The 19,550-nt window shown below is 49.2% G+C and overlaps 1 protein-coding gene across 29 annotated transcripts in view; it reads right to left on the bottom strand.

Moving 5' to 3' along the window:
* Nucleotides 1-19,550, bottom strand: part of LOC106587739 (liprin-alpha-1) — a 136,014-nt gene that overhangs the window by 78,672 nt on the left and 37,792 nt on the right. For all 29 annotated transcript variants that reach the window (XR_006762196.1, XM_045708535.1, XM_045708534.1 and 26 more), the window contains exons 6-14: nucleotides 15,157-15,258; nucleotides 14,696-14,917; nucleotides 13,617-13,763; nucleotides 8,405-8,539; nucleotides 3,130-3,213; nucleotides 2,692-2,823; nucleotides 1,761-1,823; nucleotides 975-1,057; nucleotides 656-806 (exon numbers count right to left, since the gene is read on the bottom strand). Coding sequence is in view for 28 of the 29 variants with exons in the window: in XM_045708535.1 (XP_045564491.1) it covers nucleotides 656-806; nucleotides 975-1,057; nucleotides 1,761-1,823; nucleotides 2,692-2,823; nucleotides 3,130-3,213; nucleotides 8,405-8,539; nucleotides 13,617-13,763; nucleotides 14,696-14,917; nucleotides 15,157-15,258 (1,119 nt within the window). In the remaining variant the exon portion in view is untranslated. The remainder of the gene's footprint in view (nucleotides 1-655; nucleotides 807-974; nucleotides 1,058-1,760; nucleotides 1,824-2,691; nucleotides 2,824-3,129; nucleotides 3,214-8,404; nucleotides 8,540-13,616; nucleotides 13,764-14,695; nucleotides 14,918-15,156; nucleotides 15,259-19,550) is intronic.

Genomic DNA, 19,550 nt, shown 5'->3' with positions numbered 1-19,550 from the left:
AGAACACCATCAGATACAGAACAAATGAGAGAGGGAGAGAGAGAGAGAGAGAGAGAGAGAGAGAGAGAGAGAGAGAGAACACCATCAGATACAGAACAAATGAGAGAGGGAGAGAGAGAGAGAGAGAGAGAGAGAGAGAGAGAGAGAGAGAGAGAGAGAACACCATCAGATACAGAACAAATGAGAGAGGGAGAGAGAGAGAGAGAGAGAGAGAGAGAGAGAGAACACCATCAGATACAGAACAAATGAGAGAGGGAGAGAGAGAGAGAGAGAGAGAGAGAACACCATCAGATACAGAACAAATGAGAGAGGGAGAGAGAGAGAGAGAGAGAGAGAGAGAACACCATCAGATACAGAACAAATGAGAGAGAGAGAGAGAGAGAGAGAGAACACCATCAGATACAGAACAAATGAGAGAGAGAGAGAGAGAGAGAGAGAGAGAACACCATCAGATACAGAACAAATGAGAGAGGGAAGGAGGGAGGGAGAGAACAGTTTGTGGGCCAGAGATGACTTCAACACAGACAATAGATATCTGAGCTGAATGATCTGGAACATCAGTATCTAGGTCCACCAGACAGACAGACAGACACGAGCTGCCAATATTCCATTTAAACTGTCCCTCACTAGGACACACAAAGCTGCGGGGGTTCACCTTGGAGGGTTCGTCCCGTAGCGCGGCGAGACGCCCCTTCTGGGGCCTCCTCAGCACCAGCGCGCTGCCGTAGTGGTCCGAGTGGCTGTCCATCATGGAGGAGGCCGACACCGGGTACCTGAAGTCTGGGGTGCTGCCTTGGTGAGACCGCCTGAGAGCGCACATACATCACACACAAACGCAAGGACAGACACGCAACACACACACACACAAAATAGATCAATCACAAAGAAAAGAGGTGGACAGAGATGCCAGAGCACTGGCCAATCATGTGTGGGCCAGAGTCCAGGGCAGCCAATGAGAAAGCTGATTATTTTACCCATGGTGCAGCAGTGAGTTGCTCCTGTTCCTGCCTTGCTCGTTCTCCGCCCGCATTGTCTCAATCTGGATCAATAGCTGCTCCTGAAGGAGGGAGAGAGGAGGGGGTAGGAAGAGAAACGAAGGAGGGGGAGAGGAGGGGGGAGGAAGAGAGGGAAGGAGGGGGAGAGAAGAGAGGGAAGGAGAGAGAGAGGAGGGGGTAGGAAGAGAGGGAAGGAGGGGGAGAGGAGGGGGAGGAAGAGAGGGAAGGAGAGAGAGAGGAGGGGGTAGGAAGAGAGGGAAGGAGGGGGAGAGGAGGGGGAGGAAGAGAGGGAAGGAGAGAGAGAGGAGGGGGTAGGAAGAGAGGGAAGGAGGGGGAGAGGGAGGGAGCGAGGAGGGGGGAGGAAGAGAGGGAAGGAGGGGGAGAGGGAGGGAGAGGAAGAGAGGGAATGAGGGTGAGAGGAGGGTATAGGAAAAGGGAAGGAGGGGTAGGAAGAGAGGGAAGGAGGGGGAGAGAGGAGGGGGGAGGAAGAGAGGGAAGGAGGGAGAGAGGAGGTTATAGGAAGAGGGAAGGAGGGAGAGAGGAGGGTATAGGAAGAGGGAAGGAGGGGCAGGAAGAGGGAAGGAGGGGGAGGGAGAGGAGGGGGTAGGAAGAGGGGAGGGGGAGGGAGAGGAGGGGGTAGGAAGAGAAGGGGAGAGGGGAGAAAGACAGACATGAGGGGTGTCATTGGCAATGAGAATCCAAACACAGCAATGACAACTCTCCAGTTGTTCAGAGGAGTCAGCAGCCAGAGTCAACAGTCCTTACCTTCTCATGGTGTGCTTCCTCAACCAGCTTCTTACTGTGCTCCAGATCTCTGATGAGGCCGTTCTGGTGGAGGAGAGACAGAACATGGAGAATCAGCACAGTATTGTCCCAGATTGGTTCAGCTATAGATAATGACAACAGCATTGTCCCAGATTGGTTCAGCTATAGATAATGACCACAGCATTGTCCCAGCTTGGTTCAGCTATAGATAATGACCACACTATTGTCCCAGATTGGTTCAGCTATAGATAATGACCACAGTATTGTCCCAGATTGGTTCAGCTATAGATAATTACCACAGTATTGTCCCAGATTGGTTCAGCTATAGATAATGACCACAGCATTGTCCCAGCTTGGTTCATCTATAGATAATGACCACAACATTGTCCCAGATTGGTTCATCTATAGATAATGACCACAACATTGTCCCAGCTTGGTTCAGCTACAGAGGTATGGATAAAATGACATGCCATTTAGCATGTCCTACCCACCTTGTCCTCTAGGCAGACATCCTCTCCTTGAGGTGAAGCTGTATCCTAACCCACCCACCTTGTCCTCTAGGGCAGACATCCTCTCCTTGAGGTGCAGCTGTATCCTAACCCACCCACCTTGTCCTCTAGGGCAGACATCCTCTCCTTGAGGTGAAGCTGTATCCTAACCCACCCACCTTGTCCTCTAGGGCAGACATCCTCTCCTTGAGGTGAAGCTTTCAGGCAGAACTTCTTGAGGTGAAGCTGTATCCTAACCCACCCACCTTGTCCTCTAGGGCAGACATCCTCTCCTTGAGGTGAAGCTGTAGTCTGACCCACCCACCTTGTCCTCTAGGGCAGACATCCTCTCCTTGAGGTGAAGCTGTAGTCTGACCCACCCACCTTGTCCTCTAGGGCAGACATCCTCTCCTTGAGGTGAAGCTGTATCCTAACCCACCCACCTTGTCCTCTAGGGCAGACATCCTCTCCTTGAGGTGAAGCTGTAGCCTCTCATTGGACTCTGACAGCAGCTTGTCCACCGTCTCCGACAGACGCCTGTTGTGCTCCTCGTTCATCTTCTCCCTCTGGCGCGCCTTCACAATACAAACAAACACACTAATCAGAGCAGAAAAACCTACCGGTTCCTTTATGAAACATTTCACAACACACATTCTCATTGTTTTCTTTCCATTTTCTGTTCATTCATGGATCTTTAGGTTGTATGAGGTCAAATCTTCAATGACTTATTTGAATGAGAATGAATATATTGTCTACAATGAAAGTACAATGCTAAAATCAGACAGTCCAACAACCACATCTGTAAACATTCACCAACTTCTGTCCAACAACACAAACTGACTGACTGCCAGCCAGATGACCTTTGACCCCATCTGTCTCACCCTGAGCAGTTCCTGGTTCTTCTCCTCCAGCTGAGCCTCCATCTGCCTCACCCTCTCCTCCACGTTGCCATGACGCTCCTCCGCCTGCGGGACAGACAGAGTCAAACACCTCATCATCCATGCAACAACAAAAAACATTCCCTAAGCTCTACCCTTTAGGAATTTGTACAGATGTGAGAGGGCTGGGTCGGTGTAAGAGGACTGGAGAAGTTGAAGAGGGCTGGCTAGGTGTGTAGCTTCTTTCAGATCAATACAAATGATCCTGGAGAAGGATGGAACTGAAAAGGCCCAGTCAGAGACTTAGTACCATATAGGTTCATGTTAGGGGTTATGGGGGGGGGTTGAGGCACCCATCTACCCACAAACACCAGCACCAAGAACCAGACACCAACCAACTACAGCCAGCCAGTAGCAGCCATGCACCAGCAGAGACAGGGGACAGGGACACATCAGTACAGCCAGCAAGAAGCAGCCATGCACCAGCATAGACAGGGGACAGGGACACATCAGTACAGCCAACAAGAAGCAGCCATGCACCAGCATAGACAGGGGACAGGGACACATCAGTACAGCCAGCAAGAAGCAGCCATGCACCAGCATAGACAGGGGACAGGGACACATCAGTACAGCCAACAAGAAGCAGCCATGCACCAGCATAGACAAGGACACATCAGTACAGCCAGCAAGAAGCAGCCATGCACCAGCATAGACAGGGGACAGGGCAGAGGGACACAGAGCAGTACAGCCAAACCCCATAAAAGCACCATGAATACATTCCAGACCGAATACAGACTAGAAACAAGGGGATCTGAGGGGGGAAGAAGGGGAAACTGTTCTCATGTTAATGGCTCTACAGTGTGCTTAGACAAAGTTTATTTATTTCACCTTTATTTAACCAGGTAGGCAAGTTCAGAACAAGTTCTCATTTACAATTGCGACCTGGCCAAGATAAAGCAAAGCCGTTCGACACATACAACAACACAGAGTTACACATGGAGTAAAACAAACATACAGTCAATAATACAGTAGGAAAAATAAGTCTATATACAATGTGAGCAAATGAGGTGAGATAAGGGAGGTAAAGGCAAAAAAGGCCATGGTGGCAAAGTAAATACAATATAGCAAGTAAAACACTGGAATGGTAGATTTGTTGTGGAAGAAAGTGCAAAGTAGAAATAGAAATAATGGGGTGCAAAGGAGCAAAATAAATAAATACAGGAGGGGAAGAGGTAGTTGTTTGGGCTAAATTATAGATGGGCTATGTACAGGTGCAGTGCTCTGTGAGCTGCTCTGACAGCTGGTGCTTAAAGCTAGTGAGGGAGATAAGTGTTCCCAGTTGTGGAAAGAGTAACTGGCTAAAGGACAGTATACTGTAGAAATCCAGTGCAGGGTGATCCAATGTAACCAAGAACATTTGAACATTCGAATAAAAAGTTAATCAAAATGTCAGCACCAGTTTGGAAAACTCAATTCTGCCGGAGAAAGCTGTCTCAGTGTCCGGGCACCATTCTAAAACTCTGGTATGGGGGGGGTTCCTAGACCCTCTGAGCAAATTAAGTAGCACTTCCTGTTTGTGTTACATCATAAACTATTTTTAGAGGTTGGGGGAGGGGAGTTGTGCACAGAAATACACTTTAAACATAGATCAGCAGTGCGGACCGCGGACCGGCCGACAGGACTAAAGACCGCGGACCAACCGACAGGAGTAAAGACCGCGGACCGACAGACAGGAGTAAAAACCGCGGACCGACAGACAGGAGTAAAAACCGCGGACTGACAGACAGGACTTCAGCAGAGATTACTAGACAGGACTTAATGACAATAACAAGAGACTGGAGGAAGATATGTGGTGGAGGTAACTGGGTGGAGGTAGCTGGGTGGAGGTAGCTGGGTAGAGGTAGCTGGGTGGATTTAGCTGGGTGGAGGTGGCTGGGTAGAGGTAGCTGGGTGGATTTAGCTGGGTAGCTGGGTGGAGGTGGCTGGGTGGAAGTGGCTGCGTGGTTGGGTGGAGGTAGCTGCGTAGCTGGGTGGTTGGGTGGAGGTAGCTGGGTGGAGGTAGCTGGGTGGTTGGGTGGAGGTAGCTGGGTGGTTGGGTGGAGGTGGCTGGGTGGAGGTGGCTGGGTGGTTGGGTGGAGGTGGCTGGGTGGTTGGGTGGAGGTAGCTGGGTGGAGGTAGCTGGGTGGTTGGGTGGAGGTAGCTGGGTGGAGGTAGCTGGGTGGTTGGGTGGAGGTAGCTGCGTAGCTGGGTGGTTGGGTGGAGGTAGCTGGGTGGTTGGGTGGAGGTAGCTGGGTGGTTGGGTGGAGGTAGCTGGGTGGTTGGGTGGAGGTAGCTGGGTAGCTGGGTGGTTGGGTGGAGGTAGCTGGGTGGTTGGGTGGAGGTAGCTGCGTAGCTGGGTGGTTGGGTGGAGGTAGCTGCGTAGCTGAGTGGTTGTAGCTGCGTAGCTGGGTGGTTGGGTGGAGGTGGCTGGGTGGAGGTAGCTGGGTGGAGGTAGCTGGGTGGTTGGGTGGCTGGGTGGAGGTAGCTGGGTGGAGGTAGCTGGGTGGAGGTAGCTGGGTGGCTGGGTGGAGGTAGCTGGGTGGCTGGGTGGAGGTAGCTGGGTGGCTGGGTGGAGGTAGCTGGGTGGTTGGGTGGAGGTAGCTGGGTGGATTTAGCTGGGTAGAGGTAGCTGGGTGGAGGTAGCTGGGTGGAGGTAGCTGGGTGGAGGTAGCTGGGTGGAGGTAGCTGGGTAGCTGGGTAGCTGGGTAGAGGTAGCTGGGTAGCTGGGTGGAGGTGGCTGGGTAGAGGTAGCTGGGTGGATTTAGCTGGGTAGCTGGGTGGAGGTAGCTGGGTAGAGATAGCTGGGTGGATTTAGCTGGGTAGCTGGGTGGAGGTGGCTGGGTAGAGGTAGCTGGGTGGATTTAGCTGGGTGGAGGTGGAAGTGGCTGGGTGGAGATAGCTGCGTGGTTGGGTGGAGGTAGCTGCATAGCTGGGTGGTTGGGTGGAGGTAGCTGGGTGGAGGTAGCTGGGTGGAGGTAGCTGGGTGGCTGGGTAGAGGTAGCTGGGTGGCTGGGTAGAGGTAGCTGGGTGGTTGGGTGGAGGTAGCTGGGTGGATTTAGCTGGGTGGAGGTGGCTGGGTAGAGATAGCTGGGTAGCTGGGTGGTTGGGTGGAGGTAGCTGGGTGGAGGTGGCTGCGTAGCTGGGTGGTTGGGTGGAGGTAGCTGGGTGGTTGGGTGGAGGTAGCTGGGTGGCTGGGTGGTTGGGTGGAGGTAGCTGGGTGGAGGTAGCTGGGTAGCTGGGTGGTTGGTAGAGGTGGCTGGGTGGAGGTGGCTGGGTGGTTGGGTGGAGGTAGCTGGGTGGAGGTAGCTGGGTAGCTGGGTGGTTGGTGGAGGTGGCTGGGTGGAGGTGGCTGGGTGGAGGTAGCTGGGTAGCTGGGTGGAGGTAGCTGGGTGGTTGGGTGGAGGTAGCTGGGTAGCTGGGTGGAGGTAGCTGGGTAGCTGGGTGGAGGTAGCTGGGTGGTTGGGTGGAGGTAATTGGGTGGCTGGGTGGAGGTAGCTGGGTGGTTGGGTGGAGGTAGCTGGGTGGTTGGGTGGAGGTAGCTGGGTGGTTGGGTGGAGGTAGCTGGGTGGTTGGGTGGAGGTAACTGGGTGGTTGGGTGGAGGTAACTGGGTGGTTGGGTGGAGGTAACTGGGTGGAGGTAGCTGGGTGGTTGGGTGGAGGTAGCTGGGTGGTTGGGTGGAGGTAGCTGGGTGGATTTAGCTGGGTGGAGGTGGCTGGGTAGAGATAGCTGGGTAGCTGGGTGGTTGGGTGGAGGTAGCTGGGTGGAGGTAGCTGCGTAGCTGGGTGGTTGGGTGGAGGTAGCTGGGTGGTTGGGTGGAGGTAGCTGGGTGGCTGGGTGGTTGGGTGGAGGTAGCTGAGTGGTTGGGTGGAGGTAGCTGGGTGGAGGTAGCTGGGTGGTTATTTGGAGGTAGCTACGTAGCTGGGTGGTTGGGTGGAGGTAGCTGCGTAACTGGGTGGTTGGGTGGAGGTGGCTGGGTGGTTGGGTGGAGGTAGCTGGGTGGAGGTAGCTGGGTAGCTGGGTGGCTGGGTGGAGGTGGCTGGGTGGAGGTGGCTGGGTGGTTGGGTGGAGGTAGCTGGGTAGCTGGGTGGAGGTAGCTGGGTAGAGGTAGCTGGGTGGTTGGGTGGAGGTAGCTGGGTGGTTGGGTGGAGGTAGCTGGGTGGTTAGGTGGAGGTAGCTGGGTGGAGGTAGCTGGGTGGTTGGGTGGAGGTAGCTGGGTGGAGGTAGCTGGGTGGAGGTAGCTGGGTGGTTGGGTGGAGGTAGCTGGGTGGAGGTAGCTGGGTGGTTGGGTGGAGGTAGCTGGGTGGTGTAGCAGTGACAGGTTCTACACTGAAATCTCTGACTCTTAAAGAGTTAAAAGGAAGAGAGGAAACAGAGGAGTCGGAGAGATATTTTTTGGTATCCTTCCCCAGATCTGTGCCTCTGTGTCTCAGAGCTCTACGGACAATTCCTTCGACCTCATGGCTTGGTTTTTGCTCTGACATGCACTGTCAACTGTGGGACCTTATATAGACAGGTGTGTGCCTTTCCAAATCATGTCCAATGAAGTTGTAGAAACATCTCAAGGATGATCAATGGAAACAGGATGCACCGGAGCTCAATTTAGTGTCTCATAGCAAAGGGTCTGAATACTTATGTAAATAAGGTATTTTATTATGTTTTTATACATTTGCATAAATAAAATGTAAAAAAAACAGTTTCAGCTTCGTCATTATGGGGTATTGTGTGTAGATTGCTCAGGGGGAAAAATATTTTTTTTAATCAATTTTAGAATAAGGCTGTAACGTAACAAAAAAAAAATGTTTTTTTTTCTTCCATAAGTATTTTCACAAATTCCCTTCTAGTGTACTAAAGTACTCCAAAGGTTAGTATTTGGTCCCATATTCCTAGCACACAATTAAAACATCGAGCTGGTGACTCTACAAACTTGTTGGATGCATTTTAAATTTGTTTCAGATAGTGTTTCAGATTACGTTTTTGCCCCAATAGAAACTGAATTGTGAACTACATAGTGTCACTTGTATTGTAAATAGGAACAGAAGATGTTTCTAAACATTTCTATATTAAATGTGGATGCTACCACGATTATGGATAATCATGAATGAATCCTGAATAATGATGAGTGAGAAAGTTAGAGGAACAAAGTACACACACACACACACACACGCGGGGGAAAGGATGAGAAATGGAGAGGAGTCTCTCAGGAGGCATGATGTTTGACGGCGTGGAGGCGGGACTGACCTTGGTGAGGGCCGCCACCCTCTGGGCTAGCTCCGCCTCCACCTCGGGCAGAGTCTCCGCCTTCCTGATGGTCTGCTGCAGCTTCTGCTCGGCCAGCTCTAAACGCTCCTGCAGCTGCCTGTTCCTCTCCTCTGTCTGGAGATCAAACACCATCAGTCATATTAATCAATACATTACAACGGTTCCTCTCAACTGTCTGTAGATCAAACACAATCAGTCATATTAATCTATACATTACAACGGTTCCTCTCCTCTGTCTGTAGATCAAACACAATCAGTCATATTAATCAATACATTACAACGGTTCCTCTCCTCTGTCTGTAGATCAAACACAATCAGTCATATTAATCAATACATTACAACGGTTCCTCTCCTCTGTCTGTAGATCAAACACAATCAGTCATATTAATCAATACATTACAACGATTCCTCTCCTCTGTCTGGAGATCAAACACAATCAGTCATATTAATCAATACATTACAACGGTTCCTCTCCTCTGTCTGGAGATCAAACACATTAATCATGGGAACAGGCAGACCACAATATCAGAACTAGACTGCCTGTGTAAACGCAGCCTATCTGATTTTGACCACTTTAGAATAAGACATATCAGTAAACATCTCATGTTTACTGATGGCCTGGGGGATGATACACAGTGTTTAGGTACCGTCTTGTTGGCCTGGGGGATGATAACAGTGTTTAGGTACTGTCTTGTTGGCCTGGGGGATGATACACAGTGTTTAGGTACCGTCTTGTTGGCCTGGTGTCTGATACAGTGTTTAGGTACTGTCTTGTTGGCCTGGTGTCTGATACAGTGTTTAGGTACTGTCTTGTTGGCCTGGTGTCTGATACAGTGTTTAGGTACCGTCTTGTTGGCCTGGTGTATGATACACAGTGTTTAGGTACCGTCTCGTTGGCCTGGTGTCTGATACACAGTGTTTAGGTACCGTCTTGTTGGCCTGGTGTCTGATCACAGTGTTTAGGTACCGTCTTGTTGGCCTGGTGTCTGATACAGTGTTTAGGTACCGTCTTGTTGGCCTGGTGTCTGATACAGTGTTTAGGTACCGTCTTGTTGGCCTGGTGTCTGATACACAGTGTTTAGGTACCGTCTTGTTGGCCTGGTGTCTGATACACAGTGTTTAGGTACCGTCTTGTTGGCCTGGTGTCTGATACAGTGTTTAGGTACTGTCTTGTTGGCCTGGTGTCTGATACACAGTGTTTAGGTACCGTCTTGTTGGCCTGGTGTCTGATACAGTGTTTAGGTACCGTCTTGTTGGCCTGGTGTCTGATAACAGTGTTTAGGTACCGTCTTGTTGGCCTGGTGTCTGATACAGTGTTTAGGTACTGTCTTGTTGGCCTGGTGTCTGATACACAGTGTTTAGGTACCGTCTTGTTGGCCTGGTGTCTGATACAGTGTTTAGGTACCGTCTTGTTGGCCTGGTGTCTGATACAGTGTTTAGGTACCGTCTTGTTGGCCTGGTGTCTGATACAGTGTTTAGGTACCGTCTTGTTGGCCTGGTGTCTGATACACAGTGTTTAGGTACCGTCTTGTTGGCCTGGTGTCTGATACACAGTGTTTAGGTACCGTCTTGTTGGCCTGGTGTCTGATACACAGTGTTTAGGTACCGTCTTGTTGGCCTGGTGTCTGATACACAGTGTTTAGGTACCGTCTTGTTGGCCTGGTGTCTGATACAGTGTTTAGGTACCGTCTTGTTGGCCTGGTGTCTGATACACAGTGTTTAGGTACCGTCTTGTTGGCCTGGTGTCTGATACACAGTGTTTAGGTACCGTCTTGTTGGCCTGGTGTCTGATACACAGTGTTTAGGTACCGTCTTGTTGGCCTGGTGTCTGATACACAGTGTTTAGGTACCGTCTTGTTGGCCTGGTGTCTGATACACAGTGTTTAGGTACCGTCTTGTTGGCCTGGTGTATGATACACAGTGTTTAGGTACCGTCTTGTTGGCCTGGTGTCTGATACAGTGTTTAGGTACCGTCTTGTTGGCCTGGTGTCTGATACAGTGTTTAGGTACCGTCTTGTTGGCCTGGTGTCTGATACAGTGTTTAGGTACCGTCTTGTTGGCCTGGGGTCTGATACAGTGTTTAGGTACCGTCTTGTTGGCCTGGTGGCTGATACACAGTGTTTAGGTACCGTCTTGTTGGCCTGGTGTCTGATACACAGTGTTTAGGTACCGTCTTGTTGGCCTGGTGTCTGATACACAGTGTTTAGGTACCGTCTTGTTGGCCTGGTGTATGATACAGTGTTTAGGTACTGTCTTGTTGGCCTGGTGTATGATTCAGTGTTTAGGTACCGTCTTGTTGGCCTGGTGTCTGATACAGTGTTTAGGTACTGTCTTGTTGGCCTGGTGTCTGATACACAGTGTTTAGGTACCGTCTTGTTGGCCTGGTGTCTGATACACAGTGTTTAGGTACTGTCTTGTTGGCCTGGTGTCTGATACACAGTGTTTAGGTACCGTCTTGTTGGCCTGGTGTATGATACACAGTGTTTAGGTACTGTCTTGTTGGCCTGGTGTCTGATACACAGGTGTTTAGGTACCGTCTTGTTGGCCTGGGGGATGATACACAGTGTTTAGGTTCTGTCTTGTTGGCCTGGTGTCTGATACACAGTGTTTAGGTACCGTCTTGTTGGCCTGGTGTCTGATACACAGTGTTTAGGTACCGTCTTGTTGGCCTGGGGGATGATACACAGTGTTTAGGTACTGTCTTGTTGGCCTGGGGGATGATACAGTGTTTAGGTACCGTCTTGTTGGCCTGGTGTCTGATACACAGTGTTTAGGTACTGTCTTGTTGGCCTGGGGGATGATACAGTGTTTAGGTACCGTCTTGTTGGCCTGGTGTATGATACACAGTGTTTAGGTACTGTCTTGTTGGCCTGGGGGATGATACACAGTGTTTAGGTTCTGTCTTGTTGGCCTGGTGTCTGATACACAGTGTTTAGGTACCGTCTTGTTGGCCTGGTGTCTGATACAGTGTTTAGGTACCGTCTTGTTGGCCTGGTGTATGATACACAGTGTTTAGGTACTGTCTTGTTGGCCTGGGGGATGATACACAGTGTTTAGGTACTGTCTTGTTGGCCTGGTGTCTGATACAGTGTTTAGGTACTGTCTTGTTGGCCTGGGGTATGATACACAGTGTTTAGGTACCGTCTTGTTGGCCTGGGGGATGATACACAGTGTTTAGGTACTGTCTTGTTGGCCTGGTGTCTGATACAGTGTTTAGGTACTGTCTTGTTGGCCTGGTGTCTGATACAGTGTTTAGGTACTGTCTTGTTGGCCTGGGGGATGATACAGTGTTTAGGTACCGTCTTGTTGGCCTGGGGGATGATACACAGTGTTTAGGTACTGTCTTGTTGGCCTGGTGTCTGATACAGTGTTTAGGTACTGTCTTGTTGGCCTGGTGTCTGATACACAGTGTTTAGGTACCGTCTCGTTGGCCTGGTGTCTGATACACAGTGTTTAGGTACCGTCTTGTTGGCCTGGTGTCTGATACAGTGTTTAGGTACCGTCTTGTTGGCCTGGTGTCTGATACACAGTGTTTAGGTACTGTCTTGTTGGCCTGGTGTCTGATACAGTGTTTAGGTACTGTCTTGTTGGCCTGGTGTCTGATACACAGTGTTTAGGTACTGTCTTGTTGGCCTGGTGTCTGATACAGTGTTTAGGTACCGTCTTGTTGGCCTGGTGTCTGATACACAGTGTTAGGTACCGTCTTGTTGGCCTGGTGTCTGATACACAGTGTTTAGGTACCGTCTTGTTGGCCTGGTGTCTGATTCAGTGTTTAGGTACCGTCTTGTTGGCCTGGTGTCTGATACACAGTGTTTAGGTACCGTCTTGTTGGCCTGGTGTCTGATACAGTGTTTAGGTACCGTCTTGTTGGCCTGGTGTCTGATACAGTGTTTAGGTACCGTCTTGTTGGCCTGGTGTCTGATACAGTGTTTAGGTACCGTCTTGTTGGCCTGGTGTCTGATACAGTGTTTAGGTACCGTCTTGTTGGCCTGGTGTCTGATACAGTGTTTAGGTACCGTCTTGTTGGCCTGGTGTCTGATACAGTGTTTAGGTACTGTCTTGTTGGCCTGGTGTCTGATACACAGTGTTTAGGTACCGTCTTGTTGGCCTGGTGTCTGATTCAGTGTTTAGGTACCGTCTTGTTGGCCTGGTGTCTGATACAGTGTTTAGGTACCGTCTTGTTGGCCTGGGGGATGACTTGATAAACAAACTCCAATCTGGATGTAATCTCCCTGCTAAAACAAGGCTAGCTATTTTCTCTGTTAGCAGTCTCCCTCCCTCTTCTCCTCTCCCCTCCAGCAGCGTGCTGGCCCAGTTCTGGCAGCATGGAGGCCCAGACTAAAAGAGAAACCACCAATAGAGATTAGAAAAAGAGAGAAGAGATCATACAAGAGAAGAGAGATCGAGGCAAGAAAGAAAACAGGAGGGGAAGAGGACATACAAGAGAAGAGCAGGCAGACCAGAGAGAAAACAGAGAGAGAAGTGAATGTGTCTGAGGCGTCTGATTCAGTGCCTGCTGCGCTGGGCAGTCTGTGAATGCACGAGAAGGGGTCCAGGACCCCGCAGGCTCTTCCTGCTGTCGGAAAGAGCCGACAATCACACTAACCCCTCAAATACACAAATCCTCAAAAAACACCCCCCCCCCAAAAAAAAGTGGAAAACCACAACTGTAGGCTTCCTTACTGGTGGGTTATAGATGTGAGATACTGTAGGCTTCCTTACTGGTGGGTTATAGATGTGAGATACTGTAGGCTTCCTTACTGGTGGGTTATAGATGTGAGATACTGTAGGCTTCCTTACTGGTGGGTTATAGATGTGAGATACTGTAGGCTTCCTTACTGGTGGGTTATAGATGTGAGATACTGTAGGCTTCCTTACTGGTGGGTTATAGATGTGAGATACTGTAGGCTTCCTTACTGGTGGGTTATAGATGTGAGATACTGTAGGCTTCTTACGGTGTTATAGAGTGAGATACTGTAGCTTCTTACTGGTGGGTTATAGATGTGAGATACTGTAGGCTTCTTTACTGGTGGGTTATAGATGTGAGATACTGTAGGCTTCCTTACTGGTGGGCTATAGATGTGAGATACTGTAGGCTTCCTTACTGGTGTATAGTCTCTGTACGGTATTGACTGCTCCGATCTTGCTGTTGGTTCGATTGGTGTGTGTGTGTGTGCGCGTGTGTACTGACCTGTCGGAACAGGGACTCCTTGTTGGCCACTTCGTTCTCCAGCTTGTCGTTGAGGTCATGTACGGAGGTGGCCTCTCGCTGCGCTGCCAAGTACCTCTTCTCCAGGGTGACGATACGCTCCTCTATGTCCTCCTTCTGGGCCATAGACTAGACGGGACAGAGAGAGAGACGGATACGTTTAGCATATACATACACACACCATTACACAAACATACACAATCCTTACATAAAAACACACCCGTCTCTCTGCAGGCGTGTTAGTAACGTTAACATCCAGTATGTACCTCTCGTATGTCTCTCTGCAGGCGTGTTAGTACCGTTAACATCCAGTACGTACCTCTCGTATGTCTCTCTGCAGGCGTGTTAGTACCGTTAACATCCAGTACGTACCTCTCGTATGTCTCTCTGCAGGCGTGTTAGTAACGTTAACATCCAGTACGTACCTCTCGTATGTCTCTCTGCAGGCGTGTTAGTAACGTTAACATCCAGTATGTACCTCTCGTATGTCTCTCTGCAGGCGTGTTAGTACCGTTAACATCCAGTACGTACCTCTCGTATGTCTCTCTGCAGGCGTGTTAGTAACGTTAACATCCAGTACGTACCTCTCGTATGTCTCTCTGCAGGCGTGTTAGTAACGTTAACATCCAGTACGTACCTCTCGTATGTCTCTCTGCAGGCGTGTTAGTAACGTTAACATCCAGTACGTACCTCTCGTATGTCTCTCTGCAGGCGTGTTAGTAACGTTAACATCCAGTACGTACCTCTCGTATGTCTCTCTGCAGGCGTGTTAGTAACGTTAACATCCAGTACGTACCTCTCGTATGTCTCTCTGCAGGCGTGTTAGTAACGTTAACATCCAGTACGTACCTCTCGTATGTCTCTCTGCAGGCGTGTTAGTAACGTTAACATCCAGTACGTACCTCTCGTATGTCTCTCTGCAGGCGTGTTAGTAACGTTAACATCCAGGACGTACCTCTCGTATGTCTCTCTGCAGGCGTGTTAGTAACGTTAACATCCAGTACGTACCTCTCGTATGTCTCTCTGCAGGCGTGTTAGTAACGTTAACATCCAGTATGTACCTCTCGTATGTCTCTCTGCAGGCGTGTGTTCACGTCTTCACTCTTGAGGAGGTCCTTGCGTGCCGTGTCCAGGTCCTCCTCCAGCTCGCTGATGCGTCCCGTCATGGCTGCCATGCGCTCCATCATCTGCCCCAGGTCTGACGTCTGTCTCGCCACCATCTCCTGCAGCTCTCCCACCTTCCCCTGGTCCTCCTCCTGGCTCAGAGAGCCGTCAGACGACCTCTACAGACAAGTCAGTGTTTAGGTTTCTTAAAGATAGAAACAACTAGGACATGACCTATAACCCCTGACCCTTCCCCTGGTCCTCCTCCTGGCTCAGAGAGCAGTCTGACGACCACTAGTTGGGAGAGGAGGACACTAGATATTAAATGCTGCAGGGCACGGCCTACGAGGCTTGTGGTTGTCTTATCTCCCTTATTTAAATGCACTGACTAAGTCTCTCTGGATAAAAGGTTTCCTACCTTGCCATTTGTGCTTGGGGTGTTTTCAGAGTTGTGGTTGAGACCTTCCATTCCATCGCCTAGCGACCTCTTCTGGATATTCTGCTCTCTCAGATAGGACATCTAGGAGAAGATAGTATTTTATTAATACCCCAAAGGGGACATTTAATTGGACCAGCCAATACATAGAAGACCAATAAAGACCCAATAAAGCACAACAGAACCCAGACACAAACAGCAGCACATCATTAATGATTAGAAGAAACTAAGGGTTCATGTTAAAAGCTTCCTAAGGGACCCCACAGTCAGATCAGAGTACTGTTAAAAAGCCTCCTAAGGGACCCCACAGTCAGATCAGAGCACTGTTAAAAAGCCTCCTAAGGGACCCCACAGTCAGATCAGAGCACTGTTAAAAAGCCTCCTAAGGGACTCCACAGTCAGATCAGAGTACTGTTAAAAAGCCTCCTAAGGGACTCCACAGTCAGATCGGAGGGCTTCTTAAAGTTAGCAGGTTAACTCATTCATTGAGCCCACTTTATCAAATCCCCAAATACAGATGACCCTCTCTGACATGAAAAGTAAACACACACACATGCACACTAATCAGGGAGGACAGGCTCGTGGTAATGGCTGGAGCAGAATCAGTGGAATGGTATCAAATACATTAAACACATTGTTTCCATGGTTTCCAGGTGTTTGATGCCATTCTCTCCGTTCCAGCCATTATTATGAGCTGTCCTCCCCTCAGCAGCCTCCTCTGGTGTGTTCATGTACTTGTGTACACAAACGCATATATCCCTACACTGCCAGGCAGACACACTCTCCCCCTCTTTCACAGCTCAGTCGGTAGAGCTTGCAACTCCAGGATAGTGGGTTTGATTCCCGGGACCACCAGTAGGTAAAACATATTCACGCATGACTAAGTCCCTCTGGATAAAAGTGTCTGTTAACCTGTTAGGGCTAGGGGGCAGTATTGACACGGCTGGATAAAAAACATACCCGATTTAATCTGGTTACCACTCCTACCCAGTAACTAGAATATGCATATACTTATTACATATGGATAGAAAACACCCTAAAGTTTCTAAAACTGTTTGAATGGTGTCTGTGAGTATAACAGAACTCAAATGGCAGGTCAAAACCTGAGAGATTCCTTTACAGGAAGTGGCCTGTCTGACCATTTCTGGAACTTCTTTTCCATCTCTATCTTTTACTAAGGATCTCTGCTCTAACGTGACACTTCCTACGTCGTCCATAGGCGCTCAGAGCCCGGGAAAAAACAGAATGTCGTCATCCCAGCCCCAGGCTGAAACACATTATCGCCTTTCTCAAGTGGCCGATCAAGGGACACTGGGCTTAGGCGCGTGACCCGACCGCCCCCGCCTTTGTGATTTTTTTCCTCTGTTTGCCGAAAAAAGGAGATTCCCTGTCGGAATATTATCGCTTTTCTACGAGAAAAATGGCGTAAAAATTGATTTTAAACAGCGGTTGACATGCTTCGAAGTACGGTAATGGAATATTTAGAATTTTTTTGTCACGAATTGCGCCATGCGCACGACCCTTCTTTACCATTTCGGATAGTGTCTGGAACGCACGAACAAAACGCCGCTATTCGGATATAACGATGGATTCTTTTGGACCAAACCAACATTTGTTATTGAAGTAGCAGTCCTGGGAGTGCATTCTGACGAAGACAACAAAAGGTAATCAAACTTTTATAATAGTAAATATGATTATGGTGAGTGCTAAACTTGCCGGGTGTCTAAATAGCTAGCCCGTGATGCCTGGGCTATGTATTTAGAATATTGCAAAATGTGCTTTCACCAATAGGCTATTTTAAAATCGGACATATCGAGTGCATAGAGGAGGTCTGTATCTATAATTCTTAAAATAATTGTTATGCTTTTTGTGAACGTTTATCGTGAGTAATTTAGTAAAATGTTAGCGAATTCCCGGAAGTTTGCGGGGGGTATGCTAGTTCTGAACGTCACATGCTAATGTAAAAAGCTGGTTTTTGATATAAATATGAACTTGATTGAACAAAACATGCATGTATTGTATAACATAATGTCCTAGGGTTGTCATCTGATGAAGATCATCAAAGGTGAGTGCTGCATTTAGCTGTCTTCTGGGTTTTGGTGACATTATATGCTGGCTTGAAAAATGGGTGTCGATTATTTCTGGCTTGGTACTCTGCTGACATAATCTAATGTTTTGCTTTCGTTGTAAAGCCTTTTTGAAATCGGACAGTGTGGTTAGATTAACGAGAGTCTTGTCTTTAAATAGCTGTAAAATAGTCATATGTTTGAGAAATTGAAGTAATAGGATTTTTAAGGTTTTGAAAATCGCGCCACAGGCTTCAAGTGGCTGTTACGTCGGTGGGACGAATTCGTCCCGCCTAGCCCATAGAGGTTAAATGCCATTTATTATGATGATATTAGTATGTAGCCACACACACGACTGTGACGGTTATGAATGTTAGCTTGTTCTCCATGTAATCTTATAATCCCACAGATGGAACAGACATTGTCATGCAAATTAAAAAACGGTCATTTAACCAACTGGAGGGTCATTTAACCAACTGGAGGGTCATTTAACCAACTGGAGGGTCATTTAACCAACTGGAGGGTCATTTAACCAACTGGAGGGTCATTTAACCAACTGGAGGGCCATTTAACCAACTGGAGGGTAATTTAACCAACTGGAGGGCCATTTAACCAACTGGAGGGCCATTTAACCAACTGGAGGGTCATTTAACCAACTGGAGGGCCATTTAACCAACTGGAGGGCCATTTAACCAACTGGAGGGCCATTTAATCAACTGGAGGGTCATTTAACCAACTGGAGGGTCATTTAACCAACTGGAGGGTCATTTAACCAACTGGAGGGTCATTTAACCAACTGGAGGGTCATTTAACCAACTGGAGGGCCATTTAATCAACTGGAGGGTAATTTAACCAACTGGAGGGCCATTTAACCAACTGGAGGGCCATTTAATCAACTGGAGGGTCATTTAACCAACTGGAGGGCCATTTAACCAACTGGAGGGTCATTTAACCAACTGGAGGGCCATTTAACCAACTGGAGGGCCATTTAATCAACTGGAGGGTCATTTAATCAACTGGAGGGCCATTTAACTAACTGGAGGGGGGCACTTGTTTCAAGGTAGAATAACAGCATTAATTTATCCCTTTATATATCTCTGGGAAGAAACACTACTGACCATCACAAAATAAAATGTACATCTAAGTGAAAATAGATCGCTTTGACAGTTACCCGCCTGGGTTTGTGACCACGCTGACCGGGACAGCCCTATACACACACATTCATGCAGGCAGGCTGACACACACGCACACAAGCATAAGAGAAGTATGTGTGTGTGTACTGTACTGCATTGCTAGGCTGATTCTCTACTCTCTGAGACAAAGGGAATCAAAGGAAAGATGTGGAGGACAGGAGGGAAATCTAGTCCACTTTCCCATGATCCTCGAGCCCTTTTGTCCATTTTAATCCCATTCACGACTCATCTCCTCTGAGAGCTCTGCTCATTCTGTGTGTTCTTCCTGTCCGGGTTGGCGCCCCCCCTTGGGTTGTGCCGTGGCGGAGATCTTTGTGGGCTATACTCGGCCTTGTCTCAGGATGGTAGAAGATATCCCTCTAGTGGTGTGGGGGCTGTGCTTTGGCAAAATGGGTGGGGTTATATCCTGCCTGTTTGGCCCTGTCTGGGGGTCAGTGCCTCCCGACCCCTCCTGTCTCTATGCTGCAGTAGTTTGTGTCCGGGGGGGGCTAGAGGGTCTCTCTCTCTCTCTCTCTCTCTCTCTCTCTCTCCTCTCTCTCCTCCTCCCCCCCCCCCCCCTCTCTCTCTCTCTCTCTCTCTCTCTCTCTCTCTCTCTCTCTCTCTCCTCTCTCTCTCTCTCTCTCTCTCTCTCTCTCTCAGCCCTAGGACCATGCCTCAGGACTACCTGGCCTGATGACTCCTTGCTGTCCCCAGTCCACCTGGCCATGCTGCTGCTCCAGTTTTAACTGTTCTGCCTGCGGCTATGGAACCCTGACCTGTTCACCGGACGTGCTACCTGTCCCAGGCCTGCTGTTTTCAACTCTCTAGAGACAGCAGGAGCGGTAGAGATACTCTGAATGATCGGCTATGAAAAGCCAACTGACATTTTCTCCTGAGGTGCTGACCTGTTGCACCCTCGACAACCACTGTGATTATAATTATTTGACCCTGCTGGTCATCTATGAACATTTGAACATCTTGGCCATGTTCTGTTATAATCTCCACCCGCCACAGCCAGAAGAGGACTGGCCACCCCTCATAGCCTGGTTCCTCTAGGTTTCGTCCTAGGTTTTTGGCCTTTATAGGGAGTTCTTCCTAGCCACCGTGCTTCTACATCTGCATCGCTTGCTGTTTGGGG

Source organism: Salmo salar, chromosome ssa26 (assembly GCF_905237065.1).
Source record: "Salmo salar chromosome ssa26, Ssal_v3.1, whole genome shotgun sequence".
NCBI classification, from domain to species: domain Eukaryota; kingdom Metazoa; phylum Chordata; class Actinopteri; order Salmoniformes; family Salmonidae; genus Salmo; species Salmo salar.
The sequence above is the reverse complement of the archived record's forward strand: the minus strand, read 5'-3'. Positions and strand labels throughout refer to the sequence as shown.